Below are 17,428 nucleotides of genomic sequence, written 5' to 3' on the forward strand. Positions count from 1 at the left end.
CGGTAAGAATATTTTGGTCTCTTCCATCATACTGTTTTCTTACTGTTTCTGATTCATGACTTTGGTTACAAGGCTGAGCATGGTTCTCCAATCGCAGCCATTTTGAAAGACAATAATAGTTCAGTAATGAGAACCATCGAAGAAGATACCGAAAATATTGGCATCCTTGGGTTGGATCCAGCCTTAGAACAATGTAAAGATCACCTGAAATATAGATCAAAGAGATACGTGGAGCAGAAAAAGCTGATTGAAAAGCATGAAGGAAGTCTCGAGGAACTTGCACAAGGTCAAGTTTTAAAACAGCTTGCATGGTTTGCTTCTCTTGTAATACAAGATTTTTTAAGGCACTGGCAGTAACTCTGAAACTTCTGACTGGTTACATGGTACTACTCTTCATAGGTTATTTGAAGTTTGGATTTAATAGAGAACAAGATGGTATTGTCTACCGTGAGTGGGCACCTGCAGCAGAGTGAGTTACCTAACCATGTGATTTCAATACAGTCTTTTTATGTGTGAATCTGAGATCTTCTTCCGTGTTAGCTTGGCCCGTTGTACATCTGTTTTGTTGTCATAAAAGACAACTGCTTTACATAGAAACATGCAGCTATAGAAGAATTCTTGAATTTGAGAGAGACTGGCTGTGCACATGACGCCTTCATATGGTCTTCTTATGCATTGCCTTAATGTTGTTCTTTTCTTGTTATAGGTATTAGTGGGAGTCCCACCCTAAATTCCTAGAAGGTGGGACTCCCACTTAGCATAGGTATTAAATCTGAACATTCATGGAATCACTTGAATTCTAAGGGTTTTGCATGTTGAGGACTGTTTTAAGGGTTAGAGAATGTAAGGAATTAAGTTTAGAATATTTAGCGAACTAGGAATTTAGGGTTTTGATATAGGGATTTGAGGATTTATGATTTTAGGGATAGTGATTTGAGGGTTTAGGGTATATAGGTTAGGGTATATTTTCTCCAATGCTTTTCAATGCCACTGAGTTATTTGATTGGAACAATGGCGAGTTAAAGAAAATGCCAATGGGCTAACGGTGCCAACTTGCGACGACGACGACGACCACGATGACCACGACGGCGACAACGACGATGACGGCGACGTCGAGGACGATGTAACTCCTGTGTCTTATTTTCGTTTCTTTATACTGATATGTCTATAGGCAAAGTTAAAGGCAAGGGGAAAATCGGGGAGCCGACTGATTCCAACGGTGAGAATGACTGGAAGATAGCTCCCACAAGGAATAGGAACCGAAAACCGTTAGGTGAGGGTCGACGTAAATACGCTTCATTCCCAACCCTCTATGTCAAAGGATATCCCCATGGCTGGTTCCCCCTCAATTTGGAGAGTATTTTCGGCTGAGCGGGAGCTGTTATGGATGTGGTTATGTCTAGGGATAAGGAACTGAAAACCGTTAGGTGAGGGTCGACATAAATACGCTTCATTCCCAACCTGCTATGTCAAAGGATATCTCCATGGCTGGTTCCCCCTCAATTTGGAGAGGATTTTCGGCCGAGCGGGAGCTGTTATGGATGTGGTTATGTCTAGGGATAAGGACACTGGTGCGTATCGCGGTTTCGCTTTGGTTCGTATGGGTAGTGAGGCGGAACTGGCCAGGGCAGTGACCATGTTACACGGTGTTAGCTATGGCGGAAAGAAGTTGCTAGTTCAAAGGGCGCGCTATAGTCCTGAATCCCTGACTGCTTCATACTTTCAGAAGCGTGATACCCTTAACGTGTCTAAAGTGACGATGCAACTGCCCGCAGTTCCGGCTATGGCCACCCAACCTGTATCTCAATCCATGGGTCGCTCCTTTAGAGACGCCCTTCTCCAAGACCCCAAGGAAACGTCTTTGCCCTCTCAGAGGCCGGAAGAACCAAGGATGGATCTGCTTAGCTCTGACAGTGTTGATAGCGCCGAAGATCAGTCGGACTCCCCTATAGTTGTAGATCAGGGGATCTTCGAGAAAAACCAAGCCGAGTTAGCTAAATCCGTGGTCATTTTTACTAAAGAAGGAGCATCCATTTCGGGAGTTAGGGAATGGATTCGACGCTGCACAGGGCTCCATCTTGGCTTCTCTGACTTCAAACCTTTGGGCCACGACTTTTTATGGGTGAGAGTTTGTCCAGGCTTCAACCCGGACACCTTAACAATGGCAGATCATCTGTGTTCTGATGGCCCTATCAGTAGAGTCATTCCGTGGGAGGAATTTTCCATGTTTGGTAAAGAAAACATATGGATCTTGATTTGGGATATTCCTCTGGAATGCTGGTACGATGAGTTCCTCATTAAAGCCGCATCCCGAGTAGACTTTCTTCTTGAGATCAACCCTAAGACCACACTCGGGACGGAACTCAGCGTCATTCGTGCTCGGGTGAGAAGAAAGAAAGGCCTCCCTTTCCCGTCTCATGTTCCTATAAAGATCGACGATCGTATTATTCTTCTACTGATCCAGAAGGAATCCCCTCAATCGGCGCAGCCCTGATGGGGAGATGTGTGGAGAGCCAAGGAATCGGCGAGTCAGCCATTGCTGAACTTGCAGGAAGCTAGGTGGGAAGAAGGATCTCAATCCACGTACTCCAGCAGACCACTGAATTGAAGGGGTGTCAGAGCTTTTGCAGTGCCTGTATACGTCGACAGTGTCCAGCCTCTTCAGACGACGCGTGGTAGCCGCTCCTCAGCATCCGGGTCTCGTCTTGCAGACGATATCTCTGAAGCAGGCACAAAAGGATCCGCGGCTACGCATATGACGATGTGTGTCCAGGATTCAACGCTTGTTTATCGGGAAGAGGATCCGCTCGACCGCTAGGTTGTTAGGGTGCAGACGTGTGGCCTCCCTTGTTTCCATCGGCTGACTTCCATTAATGACGACGTAAGCGATGTTACGGGATCACGACGCATGTCGTCGGAGAGGCTTTTCGATGGCTGTAAAGCTGACTGGATGGACGTCCGAACGTCATCACCAAGGCTGACGTCCCTCATTGACGTAGGGTCGGTTGAAGCGGGTCCCTTCTCCTCTCGGTATACCCTCTCTCCGAATAAATGGGGCCCATTAAAGCTATCCGAACTCGTTCTGATCAATCCCAACCCTTTATTCGTGGTGCACCCGATTATTCAATCCAACAGACCCGACCGTCTACAACATCCTAACCTTACCTCATCTTTCTTTCCCATCCCTGCTTCCCATAACCCCCCTCTCTCTCTCTCTCTCTCTCTCTCTCTCTCTCTCTCCAGGGCGACGATATCTCACATGAAGATATGGCAGAAAATCTAATTTCTGACTCAGCCTCATCCATCCCTTCTTCACCTATCAACTCAACCTCTGCTTCTAAGGACTAGGCTGATCTAGGCCCCCTTATGCTGTTCCAGGAAGAGACCTCTACGGAGGTCATTGTCGCAAAACCTCTCCAGATGCGCCCAGATGTTCCACATCAGCACCAGGGTCATACTTCCATGGCTTCGTCGGAGGGGAAAAGTAGAGATGAAATCTACAAGGAAATCCATGAAAAGAAATGGATCAGAGACGCAGTGGGGAATGTGGGACATTCTTTGTGCCTCTCCTTCGGCAATAGAGAAGAAGACTACACTGGTCTCTTCCAATACATTGAGAACAGGGGTAGGCCCTTACCTCCTCAGAAGATCCTAGTCAAACACGTCCCCCGTTCTGCTAGTAATAGAAAGCTTCTTCGGCTTCAATCTTCTACGGCTACTGCGTCTACGTCTTCGGCTAGGTGTGTTAGGAAGGGTACTCGGGGCAGCTCGGTGCCCCAATGATAGTTCTCTCTTGGAACGTTAGGGGATTGGGCTCCAGACAGAAGTGGAGCCTGATCAAAGGCTTTATTAGGAGAAAACATCCGGATGTTCTTTGTCTTTAGGAAACTAAAGTTCCGTTGTTCTTAAAGAAACTTCTGGACACGGTATGGGGAGATCAAGACACTGATTTTGTCTCTCTGGGCGCTACGGGATCCTCTGGTGGTATCCTTTTTGCTTGGAAATCTTCCAAGTGGGACTTACAGGTTTCGCTTTCTGGGGCCTTCTCTAAAGCAGTCATCCTCCAAGATAAGTTTTCTTCTTTCCGTTGTATTGTGATTTCTGTTTATGGCCCTACTGTCAACTCTTTAAGGCCTAATTTCTGGGAAGAACTGACTGTCATTAGATAGTCTTTCGCAGGGCCCTGTTTCTTTGTGGGTGACTTTAATGTGGTTCGCTTTCCTTACGAGCACCCCCGACGTTGGAGATCTTCTATCGCCATGTAGTCATTCTCTGACTGGATCCAAGCCCAGGAACTGGTTGATCTCCCCCTCTGGTGCAAAATTCACTGGGTCTAACGGCTGTAGATCCCAGATTCAATCGAGACTTGATAGGTTCCTTGTATCATTAGACTGGATTGAGGAGTTCCTGTCTTTGACTCAGACTGCCCTTCCTAGAACGACCTCCAACCACTGGCCTATCCTTCTCTCAGTTATCGACGATGATTGGGGCCCTAAGCCTTTCAGATTCAATCCCGCCTAGCTCAGTATCGATGGCTTCCACCAGAAAATTGTGGAGTGGTGGTCCTCCTTCCCATCGGGCGGTTTCGCTAGTTACAGTTTCATGTGTAAGCTTTGCATGCTTAAGGAAAACCTAAAAGTGTGGAAGAAAGACGTGCTTCAAAAGCAAGAAAGCGAAACAGAGGCTTTATTAGCAGAGCTCCATCTAATCGACTCTGGATTGGAAGGCAACGATCCCTCCCTGGAGATGTTATCCAGGCGTATCCAAGTTATTCAATCCATCTCTTCTAGATCCCTGGAAGACGAATTATCTTGGAAGATTAAATCGAGAACCAAATGGATTTCTGAGGGAGACAAGAACACTAAATATTTCCACAGCATTGCTAAGATGAGAGCTCAGGCTAAAGCAATTCACAATATTTCAGTGGATGGGAGACAAGTTGATGATAAAGATGAGATTTCGGAAGTTGCGGTGCTCCATTTTCCTTCCCTCCTATCCTCTGAAGGTTGGTCCAGGCCTCGCTTGGATGGTATCCCTTTTCGTTCGCTTCTCAGCTCGGAAGCTGAGTGGCTGGAGGCTCCCTTTGCGGTCGATGAAGTTAAAGTGGCTATTGATTCGATGGGTGGAGAGAAATCCCCGGATCCTGATGGATTCCCTATGAGCTTCTTCCATGCCTTCTGGGATACTGTTTGCCCGGATATCATGAACTTCCTCAACGAATTCCATGCCAGGGGCAAGCTTTCTAAGGGAATCAGAGCTTCTTTTATTGCCCTTGTCCCCAAAGTCCCTAGGGCTTGTTCTTTCTCCGACTTTAGGCCTATAAGCCTCATTAACAGCCCGTATAAAATTCTGGCAAAAATCCTATCCTTAGGCCTTGCTTCTGTGATGGATATGCTGATATCCAAGTATCAAAACGCCTTTATTAAAGGCAGACAGATCATCGATGGTGCACTGATAGCGAATGAAGTTCTTCATTCCTGCCATAGGGCTGGGATCAAATCTGTTTTTTGTAAACTCGACATTGAGAAGGCTTATGATCATGTGGACTGAGATTTCCTCCATTATATGCTTCTCCGGATGGGTTTTGGTTAGAAATGGAGGACATGGATGAAGGCGTGTGTTGAATCTCCACACTTTTCGATCCTGTTAAACGGAACTCCGAAAGGTTTCTTCCCCAGCTCGAGGGGCCTTCGTCAGGGTGATCCTCTCTCCTCTCTTCTTTTCCTGATGATTGCGGAGGCCTTATCTCAGATGCTGCTTAAGGGCCAAGGGGCTGGTCTGTTCAAAGGTATCTCGATTCCAGGGGTTGACTTGCCAATTTCTCATATTCAATTCGCGGACGATACGTTGATTACCTGCAAGCGGATTCTGAAGCCATTGCTAATCTGCACACAACTTTCAGATGTTTCGAGGCAGTTTCTGGCTTACGTATCAACATGGCTAAGTCCAAAGCTTTTGGAATAAATGTTTTAGATTTGGAACTAAACTCCTTTGCCTTAATCTTAGGCTGCTTTACTGCCTCCTTCCCGACATTCTTCGTGGGCCTACCCCTTGCCGTTGGCTCTCCTCCAATTTCGATGTGGGATAAGGTGGTTGAGAAATTCCAAAAGACTCTGGCCAGATGGAAATGCAGATTACTGTCTATGGGGGGGAGGCTCACACTTATAAAAGCTGCTTTGTCGAATATCCCCATATATTTCATGTCCCTATTTCCCTGCCCGTCTGTTGTTTTGTGTCGGATCAACAAGCTGAGGAGGGATTTCTTGTGGAGTGGCAAGGAAAACCAGAAGAAATTCCACCTCCTCGATTGGGAAGAGGTCTGCAGACATTTTCGAGACGGAGGCGCTAGCGTTAAAAACCTGAAGGTGATGAATAAGGCCCTCCTAGGCAAATGGACGTGGAGACTCGGATCGGAGCCTCAAGCTCTATGGAATATGGTCATCAAAGGGAAATATGGTTCGTCCTTGGGAGGTTGGTGGACTAGGGACTCTTCCGCTTACATGGCGTTTCGCATTTGGAAAGGAATCATGCGCTGCAAGAATCCGGTGATTGAGAACATAGTTTATCAGTTGGGGAATGGGTCATCTATTTGGTTTTGGGAGGACCGTTGGATCGGGGATAAACACTTAAAGGATAGATTCCCTTCCATTTATTGCCTTACAATCAAGAAAGACAGCCCTGTGGATAACTTCTTCACTTATTCGGAGTCGGGTGTGGTTTGGGACATTAGCTGCCGTAGACATCTCTACACTGCTCTCATCCCCTCCCCCCCTCGATTTCCTCGTTTATATGGAAATACCCCGTCCCCCCAAAATTTATCTGCTTTGCTTGGCTCGCCTCTAGGAACCGGATCCTCACCATAGACAACCTTATGAAAAAAGGTATACAGCTCACCAACATGTCTCTGTTGCATGGGCTGTGATGAATCCGTCGACCACCTGCTCGTGTACCGCCCGTTCGTCACTCAGATTCGCCAGGACTTCCTTTCTCGCTTCGGCGTAGTCGGTTGCGTGCCAGATTCTGCCTCCTCTTTTCTCACTTATTGGCACGACTTCGAGCTGGGTAAAATTACTTCCAAGGTTTGGAAAATGGCTATTATGGCAATCTGGTGGGCAGTTTGGAAGGAGAGGAACGATAGGTGTTTCAACAACGTGCAAGCTTCGGCTGAATCTGTGGGATCGAGAGCGAAAAAACTTCTTATCGAATGGGGCTCTAATGTTCCTCTTCTTAAAGATTTTAATTTTCTCCTATTAGGCTTGTAGCCCCTTGTATCCTTTTTCTTTTTTAATATATTCTCGTTGCTTAAAAAAAAAAAAAATGAAGAAATTAGGTTTAGGGTTAATAGAATTTTGGGGGAATTCGGATTAAGGTTCAGATTTGGGGATTTTGGGATTTATGTTTAAGGGTTTTGTAAAGGGGATCAAAGGGAGGAGGGAAGTCGAAGATTCGAAGCAAGGGGGCCACGGATTGGAGTTGTCTGGTTCCGTGGTACTATTCATGGCAAGAACTTGGGTTCAGTTGGGTGTAGGTTAGGTCGTGTTTGAAGTATCAGTATTGCTACAAGTTTCGCCTGGCCGGGGATACGAAAACAATATCGATATTGCTGATAATATCGCTAATAACCGGAAATGCGGAAAAACATGAGAAAATGGTAGAATTTTCAGTGAAACTTCAGGAGATGCTAAAATATGCATATTTGCATATTTAGAAATAAAAAATTTGCAAAAAGAATGTATACGCAATTGGTTCCCATTTAATGGGGGCTTAAAAGCATGTGTCATCGTAAGAAACAATCTAACCATCCCATTGATCCCATCTAACCATCTAATCATCTATCCAAATATCCATCGATATTGCATAATATCAACAACTCACGATACTTTGCCAAGAAATCGTCAACAACTGGAAAGGAAACAAAGGACTCTGGTCTTGATATCGAGCATGTTGCGATAACAATAATATTGAGATATTATCAATATTAGCAATGACAAATTGAAAACTGCATACAATAATGTGCTCATAAAAAAAATTAAATTGATTTTTTTTTTAAATAAACAGTCTTTCTGTGATATTATTGAAATATCGTTGATACACTTATGATGGAAGTGTCACCTAGAATTTACATAGTCGAAAATATTGACGATACATTGGCGATATCAATACAATGGCAATACAAGTGACACCTGGAATTTACACAATTAAAAATATTTGCGATATTGATATGTAGACGATACTTAGCAATACATTGTTGATGCCCGGAATTTCTAATACTACCAGTGTTATCGGTATCGCCAAGCTAGAGATAACGATAATATTAGAGATAATTCAAACAATGGGTCTAGGTTGGTTTAGAATCATTAAAAAAAAAAAAAAAAAAGAAGAAAGAGAAGAAGAAGATGAAGAAAGAGAGATGAGAAGAGTACCTTGAGAGAGGAAGAAAACAAGAGGAGAATTAGGGGAATCACTTCCTAAATGGCTTCACACATCAAAGAAGTGGAAACTCTTTTCATTCATGGTCCATAATAATCAAACCCTAAAGGGGCTCCAAACCTTTTATAGTCTTAGAAAAAGACTTTTACAAAAAACCTTTCTTAGGAAAGAATTCTCATTAAAAAAAAGGCTTAGCTCAAGTAAAACATAAAATGGTTCAAAAATAATAAAATAAATGACAAAAACTACTCAAAACAAATAAATCTAAACTATCTTAAATTATTCGTGGCCAATGGGGTGGTTTACAATCAAGATGGGCCACGATCAAGAGGGGTCCAAAGATCCATCATGCGCGATCCAACGGGCCGGTTGATCTGCCCATGCAATCCAACGGTCCAAATGCTCTAAACAAGCAACTCACGTGCATTTGCCCTAGTGTGGGGTCTTCATGATGGCTAGGAATGTGACTTGGGCCCCGTGGGCCCCATCTGATAATCGTCTAGCCATAAGTGCTCGGATGTCCTCATCATGAATGGATTGGTTCTACCTTCTAGTGAGTCCAATCATCAATCGGTGGCCACAACATGCCTCGGGATCGAAGCTACAAAGCTTCTCCCGCACTTGAAAGGACCGTACAGACACTAGGCTCCAAGCAGGGGTATCTTGGTCCATTGATTTTTCAAAAAGTGGTGAGAAGGCTCTTTTTTTTTTTTTTTGGTTGGTAAAAGGAGGCCAAAAAACATGGAAATACCATAAGTTGGGGCCATTTTGGTAAAAGTCCCTTTTGGATATTTCATTTTGTCCATTCAACACGTAGCCAATACTCATGCCAAGAGGGAGCCTTTTGAAATGCTTTGGTTATTGAAGATATTATTCTCTAGGGGCCTATTTTGCATAAGGATTTGCAAAATCGCTGAAATCAAAATATGCACCAATGGGGATTCATCAGATCCCCACCACCATAAGTCCGTAGTTGTTACTGAAACTCAAATCCCCCATTACAATTAAAGGCTTGGAAAATCCACAATTTTGAGATTTTTGAGGATTTGTAGTAGTTTGATCATGGGAAACTACAAAGGCTCTAGTCAGAGGAGAAGAATAAGTTTGATTGTTCGTCGACCATCAATCTCGTTCACTGATGTCATTGAAGAAGAGCAGAAAATTTGTTGCCCTTTTCAGATCTGTACACAAAACTCCCTCCCTCCCTCTCTCTCTCTCTCTCTCTCTCTCTCTCTTTCTCTCTCTCTCTTTGTGGCGCTGGAGCAGTGGAGGAGTCAGAGGTGGAGCAGGTGAGGTGGTGGTTGTGGTTGGGAGGCGGAGGTAGGTGGTGTTGGGGGTGATGGCACCCGGAGTTGGTAGGGGGTTTGGTGGTTGAGGTGGATTCAGTGATGGAGGTTGGGTGACAGTGACAATGAGGTAGACTATGGGTTTGGGTTGGTGGTTCTGGTGGTGGTGTACGTGGTCGTAGTGGTGGATTTGGCGGTGCTATCTTGGTGTGGTTTGCTGCAGTCAGATATGTATAGGGTATCAGTGCTGTCACGGAATGACGATGTTAGATCCTGATTATTCATCTAGTGGGCCCCACCATGTATAAGCCATGGCTAAGGAGTCAGATCAGTGGCATTGTCAACTGGGACCCACTGTCTACAAAATGATGCATGGTTAGAAAGAATTGACCAATTGTTGACATTCAACTACACTGATCTACTGTTGATTCAGCCAGCGTGATGATGGTCAACACCTAGGGGCAAGCAGGCACAAAAAATTTAACTCCATTGAGTAGCCTTCGCTCAGGAGTACACATACGTAGTTTAGCCCATTAATCAGGTTGGGCACACTTTACATGTGCCCAGTTAAAAAACTAGGCTCATTGAGTGGGGCATACCTACACTAAGAAAACATTTGACTCATCAGCAGTCCATGTTAACGTATACTGTATCTTAATTCCTAGATTTTACTTGGATTAAAATCAAACTGATGGGTTGATGTGGTTACTTCTATGATGGGCTACAACAAAATGATCACAGGTGGGCCACCGCCAATGGAGCACTCAACTGGTCAAAGTGGGATGTTGCACATGTTCATTTGGGGGATTTGCTGTCATAGCATTCCTCATGATTGGGATGGCTTGGATGGACTTTTACACAATGATGGACGGGTAAGGCACACACGTGATCAACAGTTTCAAACCATGTGATTGACCATATCAATCATCCAATTTTATTTTTATTTTCACAAAATTCCAAATCCATGGATTTGTTATCCAAAACAGAAGATAATGGCTTTGAAAAATCAGATCCCTGGAGTTGTATCTTGATTAACAAACAGCAGACTGGGTTTTGCCAAATCCGAATCCAAGCAAATCCATGAATTTGATTAGTTCACGGATTTGACTGACAAATCCATAGTCTCATGTCCCTGATCCCAAAAAGTGCCTATGTAATGCAGGTTGAACCTTTGTCTGTTCTTCTTTGATGTATTTTTCTTTTTCTTCTAATGACATTTAGCATCAAATATATATGTATTGTGTAAGTACAGGTAGGTTCAACAACCTTGGAGTAGTTCAGCTTATCTTTTTCCTGATTCCCATGTTGATCCTAAGATATGAAAATTGTTGCACGCAACATAGGGCCTGCTTGCGTTAAAAGAAACTGATTTGGATTTTGACAGAACATGACAACATGAGGCCCTCACCTTATCGGGTTCAATGTTTTTCTTGCAGGAAAGAGCCCAACAATTCCGATGTCTTTTGTTCGGCTTGAAGACGAAATGAAAGACATCGCGATTAGCTCTCTCTTTCCTGCCAAAAGACAGGGATGCTGATGACATGGAGCCATGTTCCCCATGTTGTTATGTGAGTCCTGTCAAAAATGCAAAATCAGTTTAGATCGTTCTATAACAAACAGGCCCTAAAGAAAACATTACACTTGGTAGGAAGCCTTTTGATGCCTCCACTAGTTATGACATGTTACTTGGCTGCATTCATTAGCTATCTGTTAATTGTTAACATGAATTAGTGTCTCATTGATCGACGTATTGTCTTTACTCATTTGCACATGGCCACTTGGAAGCTTTACATTCTGTGTATGCAGGGAAGCACAGCTTATTGGAGACTTCAATGGCTGGGATGGCTCCAACCACAGAATGGAGAAAAATCAGTTTGGTGTTTGGTCAGTCAAAATCCCTGATTCAGGTGGAAAACCAGCCATTCCCCACGATTCGAGAGTCAAATTTCGCTTTAAGCATGGTGATGGAATATGGGTTGATCGAATTCCAGCATGGATCAAATACGCAACAGTTGATCCGACGAGATTTGCGGCGCCATATGATGGTGTGTATTGGGAACCACCACCTTCGGAAAGGTGCTGACCTTTCTGTCGCTTTGTGCTTTTCTCTAGGAAATGGTTATCAATCTTAGAAATGATATGAAAGAGCTCTCTCTATGATAATATGATGGAGCACCCCTTGCACTGTACTCCTGAACCTCCTGGTGGAGGAACAAAAGATCAGATCTATCCAATCCGTGGGCTCTGTCCATGCATGGGCCATGGTTCAAAACCACATTAATATGAGTGTGTGTGTGTGTGTGGAAAGGCCACACATCGGATGTCTAGGATTGTCCAATTTGCATCATGTTTGAACCATAGGCCCAACAGGTGGATGTTCCCGACCACTATCCTCCCTGCCACATGTATGACAGAAGGGGGTCATATAGAGAAATGCTCCAGTGCTGTTAGAGCACTATGAGACATTGGTTGACTTGGACAGTCCAATCAATTGATCTGAACTGTCCATTAAGTTGGGTACACATTTCATGGGCTAACATGCAAAAATCACACTGATAAGATGATCCAATCCATCATTGGTTTGGCTTTTATTTTCTATATCCATTTTTTTTTTTTCCAAAGCCATGGATGGGATGGTTATGATTACCCAACAAAAGTGATTATGTAGAATTATAAGCAATCCATGATGACCCCTAACACACAGATGGATCAGTTTGTGTAAATGATCTTCATCGTCCATATTTAAGGCCACGGATCAGATGGTTAATGTTTGTCAGATCAGCATGGTGTTTTTGTGGTAGCCATGAAATTTGCGTTGGACCTAATGAACAGTCTAGATCAATGGATTGAACTAAGTTTCCCGATGCAACTAGGAGCACCATAACTTATAGTTCTGTGCGAGCACTAGAGCATTCATCTATTATATATTTGATTAAATGCTATGATAGAGACGGTCATCATGGTAATGTTACATCACCTTCCAGACTACGTTTAATGACAGAAGCTCAACAGGAAGTAGCTTCAGGAGACATGGTTGATGGTCTCATTTGATCATGCAGGTATCAGTTTAAGCATGCTCGTCCCCCAACGCCCGACGCACCGCGCATATACGAGGCTCATGTAGGAATGAGTAGCTCGGAACCACGCATTAACTCGTATCGAGAATTCGCTGATGATGTTCTGCCCCACATAAAGTCAAACAACTATAACACCATTCAGTTGATGGCTATCATGGAACATTCCTACTATGGATCCTTTGGCTATCACGTTACGAACTTCTTTGCTGTCAGCAGTAGATCAGGAACTCCAGAAGACCTCAAGTATCTGATAGACAAAGCTCACAGCTTAGGCTTGCGAGTTCTGATGGATGTTGTCCACAGCCATGCAAGTAATAACATAACCGATGGTCTCAATGGCTTTGATGTGGGCCAGAGCACCCAGGATTCCTACTTTCACTCCGGGCCACGAGGCTACCATGAGCTATGGGATAGTCGATTATTTAACTACGCCAACTGGGAAGTTCTACGGTTTCTTCTGTCAAACTTGAGGTGGTGGTTAGAGGAGTACATGTTCGATGGTTTTCGGTTCGATGGGATAACTTCAATGTTGTATCATCATCACGGAATCAACATGGCATTTACTGGGAATTACACTGAGTATTTCAGTGAGGCAACTGATGTGGATGCTGTTGTCTATCTAATGCTGGCTAATCATCTGACCCATAAACTCTTGCCCAGTGCGACTGTTGTTGCTGAAGATGTTTCGGGTATGCCAGCTCTGGGTCGGCCTGTCTCCGAAGGAGGAGTGGGTTTTGATTATCGCTTGGCCATGGCCATCCCTGACAGGTGGATTGATTACTTGAAGAACAAGAAAGATGATGAGTGGTCCATGAAAGAAATTGTCTCGAGCTTGACAAACAGGAGATACACTGAAAAGTGTATATCATATGCTGAGAGTCACGATCAGGTATTTGTATGCATTTCTTGGAAATATTACAAATTATTAGTTTGACGGACACAGATGATAAGTAATAAATTCAAGAAGTGGTTGGAAACTTAAAGAACATTGCTTTTCTTTTCTTGTGTGAAACATCCATTCCTTTCGTCTTCACGAGGAATGGAAACTTGAGAAAATTCTCTGCCTTGTGCATTTACATTGGATGGAATTATAAGATCCTGATGCAAGCGGTCTGTACAATGCGGGGCCTATGGTTCACTGATCAGACCATTGTATCTGATTGACCCTATAGGATCTGAACATCCTATATCATTCTCCTTTTGGACTGTCTGTGTTTCTTTTTCTCTCAACTGTCTATTTGTAGGCCCTGCTCAAAGGACTTGGATAATTCCTATCTGAAGGATATTTAGATCAAACCCCTTCCATGGTGGCGTCTATTAGGTCGATGGTCTTGATCACTGAACCATGGGACCCACTTGTACGACCAGGCACATCAGCACATGTCATGTCCTGAGTGCTTCATGACCCAATGATTCCTCTTAAACTAAAATTTCTTTCTCTGGTACATTGCTTGCAACTTAACATTTTGTTTACCCATGCGAGTAGAGAGGCAAACGATTTTGGGCTGACGTTTTGACCAAAGGAAGTCTCCTTCATTCTTCTTTATGTATCAGGAGCTCCTGCCTTCCTCCTTAGCAGTGTGGCAATTGCCCCCCGAGATTTTGGAAATCTTGCTATAATATCATGAAAAATACACTAAAAAATATTATCGTGAGATTTTCAAAATGTCGTCTGATTTTAAAATATCGCATCGATATTTTTATTGCGATATATATGGGAAAAGGTTCTATGTGGTTGAGCTCATGGGAACTTCCCATGAGGTTGAGCTGTGTGGGCCCCACTGTGATGTGTGTCGAACATCAACACCGTGCATTTGATGGGTCCCCTATAAATTATGGGATATCCCAAAAATCAGCCGTATACGGAACTCAGGTGGGCCATACCATCTAAAATCATATGAAGACATGGCTAAAACATATAAATCACTTGGTGGGGCCCACCTGAAATTTGGATGCGTCTGAAACTTGGTCTGACCCCTCATCCAAGTGGGACACACATAATGGATGGGCTGAATTTGTGAACCAGTTCTCAGTGAGCCCAACAAATGATTATGAATGTTTTAATGGAGGGTAACCCCTCTCAACTTTTGTATGTGGTGTGGCCCAAAAAAGTCACGGATTGACTTGATTTTTAAGCCCTAGGCCCACCATGGAATGGTGCATCTGACTGATGGGGTAGATGTTCGACACGCATCACGGTGGGGCCCACACAGCTCGACCTCATGGGAAGTTCCCATGAGCTCGACTGCATAGAACCTTTTCCATATATATATATATATATATATATATATATATATATATATATATATATATATATCTAAGGGGGAGTGGCTGCCCAGATCCACCGTCCAGAAAAGGTAAAGTGGGGAAAGAATACAAGAGGAGAATCACAATCAGCATAATCTTTCAAAATAGAAGCCCATTCTATCACTAGCAACTTGACCTTGCAAATCACCGACTCCTCCGACCCTTATCGGGAAAATCTGTAGGATTTTATTATATAAATATATATTTAAATTTTAAATTTATTTATTAACTTACAATAAATATTTCTAAATATCTTTATTTTTGGTGAGATTTTCCCAATAATATCTCAAGATTTGAAAATCTCCTGAGAAATTTCTGGGCCGAGAAATTTTCAAGGACGTGATTTGTCACTGTGTTCCCTGGTCTATCTTGTTCTCCTTCAATGAAATTTTGTTAATTTTCCAAAACTGAAAGGAACTTCGCAGTAATGATGACTCGTGTTGTTTCCATGGCCTTCCATTTCGTCTTTGGCTTGCAAATAAGCAGTGTGCTTTTCATTAGCTATTTTCATTGGGATTATAAACAGGAGCATTAAGGAATTCATATTCAATCACTTGTCTAGTTCTTTGACACAGTGGTTTCTCGTACTTCTGCACAGGCCATTGTGGGTGATAAGACAGTTGCATTTCTCCTGATGGACAAGGAAATGTACTCTGGCATGTCTACTCTGACGACAGCTTCACCTATTGTTGAGCGAGGAATTGCACTTCACAAGGTCTCTCTCTCTCTCTCTCTCTCTCTCTCTCTCTAGAATTTGTGGTAGTTATAGTTAAGCAAGTGTACAGATATGGTATCTCATTAGTTTCTTGTTTTTATAAAATTGATTTGAAAGGCTCATTGAATAGATTATGGTTTTATATGTTTTATATGCTGTTCTGATATTGGTCAGAATAAAACATGTATTTACTTCTATTATGATCTATTATTGCAGATGATTCACTTCCTAACAATGGCATTAGGAGGAGATGGCTACCTTAATTTCATGGGAAATGAGGTAGTAAACTGAGCCCTTTCTTTTCAAATTCAAATTGGCACCATTATTTTCAAGAAGTAAATTCTAGTTTGCATCAGTATTACTGCTTTAGGGTTGAACAGTCACTCCTTGGGTTTATTGTTGTTTCTTGTGAAGGATCTTTAGAAGTCCTAAAACAGAATGAGGTTGCTCTTTAAAAATGATGTAATAATTTATCCATATGTTTTTAGGATCTTTGCTAAGGGCACACGCATGTGCAATAAAGCTCATGTACACGCCACACGCAGTGTTATAAGCATTGACGATATTTGCTGATATATCTCACGATATATCTTGTATCCCACCTGTGCGATACGAAACGCACAAGTAGTGGGTTATATCCCACATGTTTGATCCGGTGAGCATTTTCGATCCTTTTTTCTTCTTCTGTAAATCATGTTAAATCAGTGTTAAATTGTTACAATTCTATGATTATTCATGTTTTGCATGAAAAATCATGAATTGGGAGCTTTGATTTCGAGATTTGGATGAAATGGGCTGACTTGTGGAAAATTGAAAAAAAAAATAAAAAATTCCCAATTTCTCACAAATCGGTTGCAATCTTTGTATCCAAACATAAAATCAAACATGTACGTAACCTGATGTGGTGATTCGTCTTTTGCTTTTGAATGTTTTGCTTGTGTTTCCACACAGCTTCTTACAGTTATAAATTATATGAATAGACTTTGATTATACTTGCATCAATTCAGTTAGACAATGCATAGATTAGGACCCTATACAAAGAAAACCTATTATGTGCACTTTTTTTTTTTTTTTTTGCAATGTTTTGATTTATAAGTGTGTATTGAAGTCTTTTTTAACAATTACTGAAGTTGTATTGAAAAATTCGACCAATTTCCCAATGTCTCCCCATGTTTCCAACAATAATGATACATTACGCGATACAAGTACAACCGATATATCCCATGCGATAACCGATATGTATCCATATCCCAAGGTGTGATACGTAAGGCGATACCGATATTTCGAACACTGGCCACATGTGCTAGTAAGGCACATATGTGCAAGATCTAATCCATCCATCAGGTTGGTCTGACCTTGTACCTGTTTTCGCAAAAATTAAATGTGGTCCAGTCAACATGTGGGCCCTGATATTGGAAATGATGGATGGGATAGAAAACTTAAGCCAAGTTTTTACAGAGCCGTACATTTGTTTTGCAAACTGTTTCTCACCTGACCGGTGAATCTATCTTATTCTTGGGAATCAACATATGGTGAGTTTTGATGGATGGATTGGATCTTAGGCCTGTCATGCCATGCCAGCACATGTATGGTATGTACATGAGCTTTATCGC

General features: G+C 42.7%; 1 protein-coding gene across 1 annotated transcript in view; it reads left to right on the top strand.

Moving 5' to 3' along the window:
* The window catches only part of LOC131237050 (1,4-alpha-glucan-branching enzyme 1, chloroplastic/amyloplastic-like), a 51,524-nt gene that overhangs the window by 13,591 nt on the left and 20,505 nt on the right, over positions 1-17,428 (top strand). The window contains exons 3-8 of the mRNA XM_058234689.1: positions 73-286; positions 400-469; positions 11,523-11,792; positions 12,776-13,682; positions 15,699-15,815; positions 16,032-16,094. Coding sequence (XP_058090672.1) covers positions 73-286; positions 400-469; positions 11,523-11,792; positions 12,776-13,682; positions 15,699-15,815; positions 16,032-16,094 — 1,641 coding nt within the window. The remainder of the gene's footprint in view (positions 1-72; positions 287-399; positions 470-11,522; positions 11,793-12,775; positions 13,683-15,698; positions 15,816-16,031; positions 16,095-17,428) is intronic.

Source organism: Magnolia sinica, chromosome 2, assembly GCF_029962835.1.
Source record: "Magnolia sinica isolate HGM2019 chromosome 2, MsV1, whole genome shotgun sequence".
NCBI lineage: Eukaryota > Viridiplantae > Streptophyta > Magnoliopsida > Magnoliales > Magnoliaceae > Magnolia > Magnolia sinica.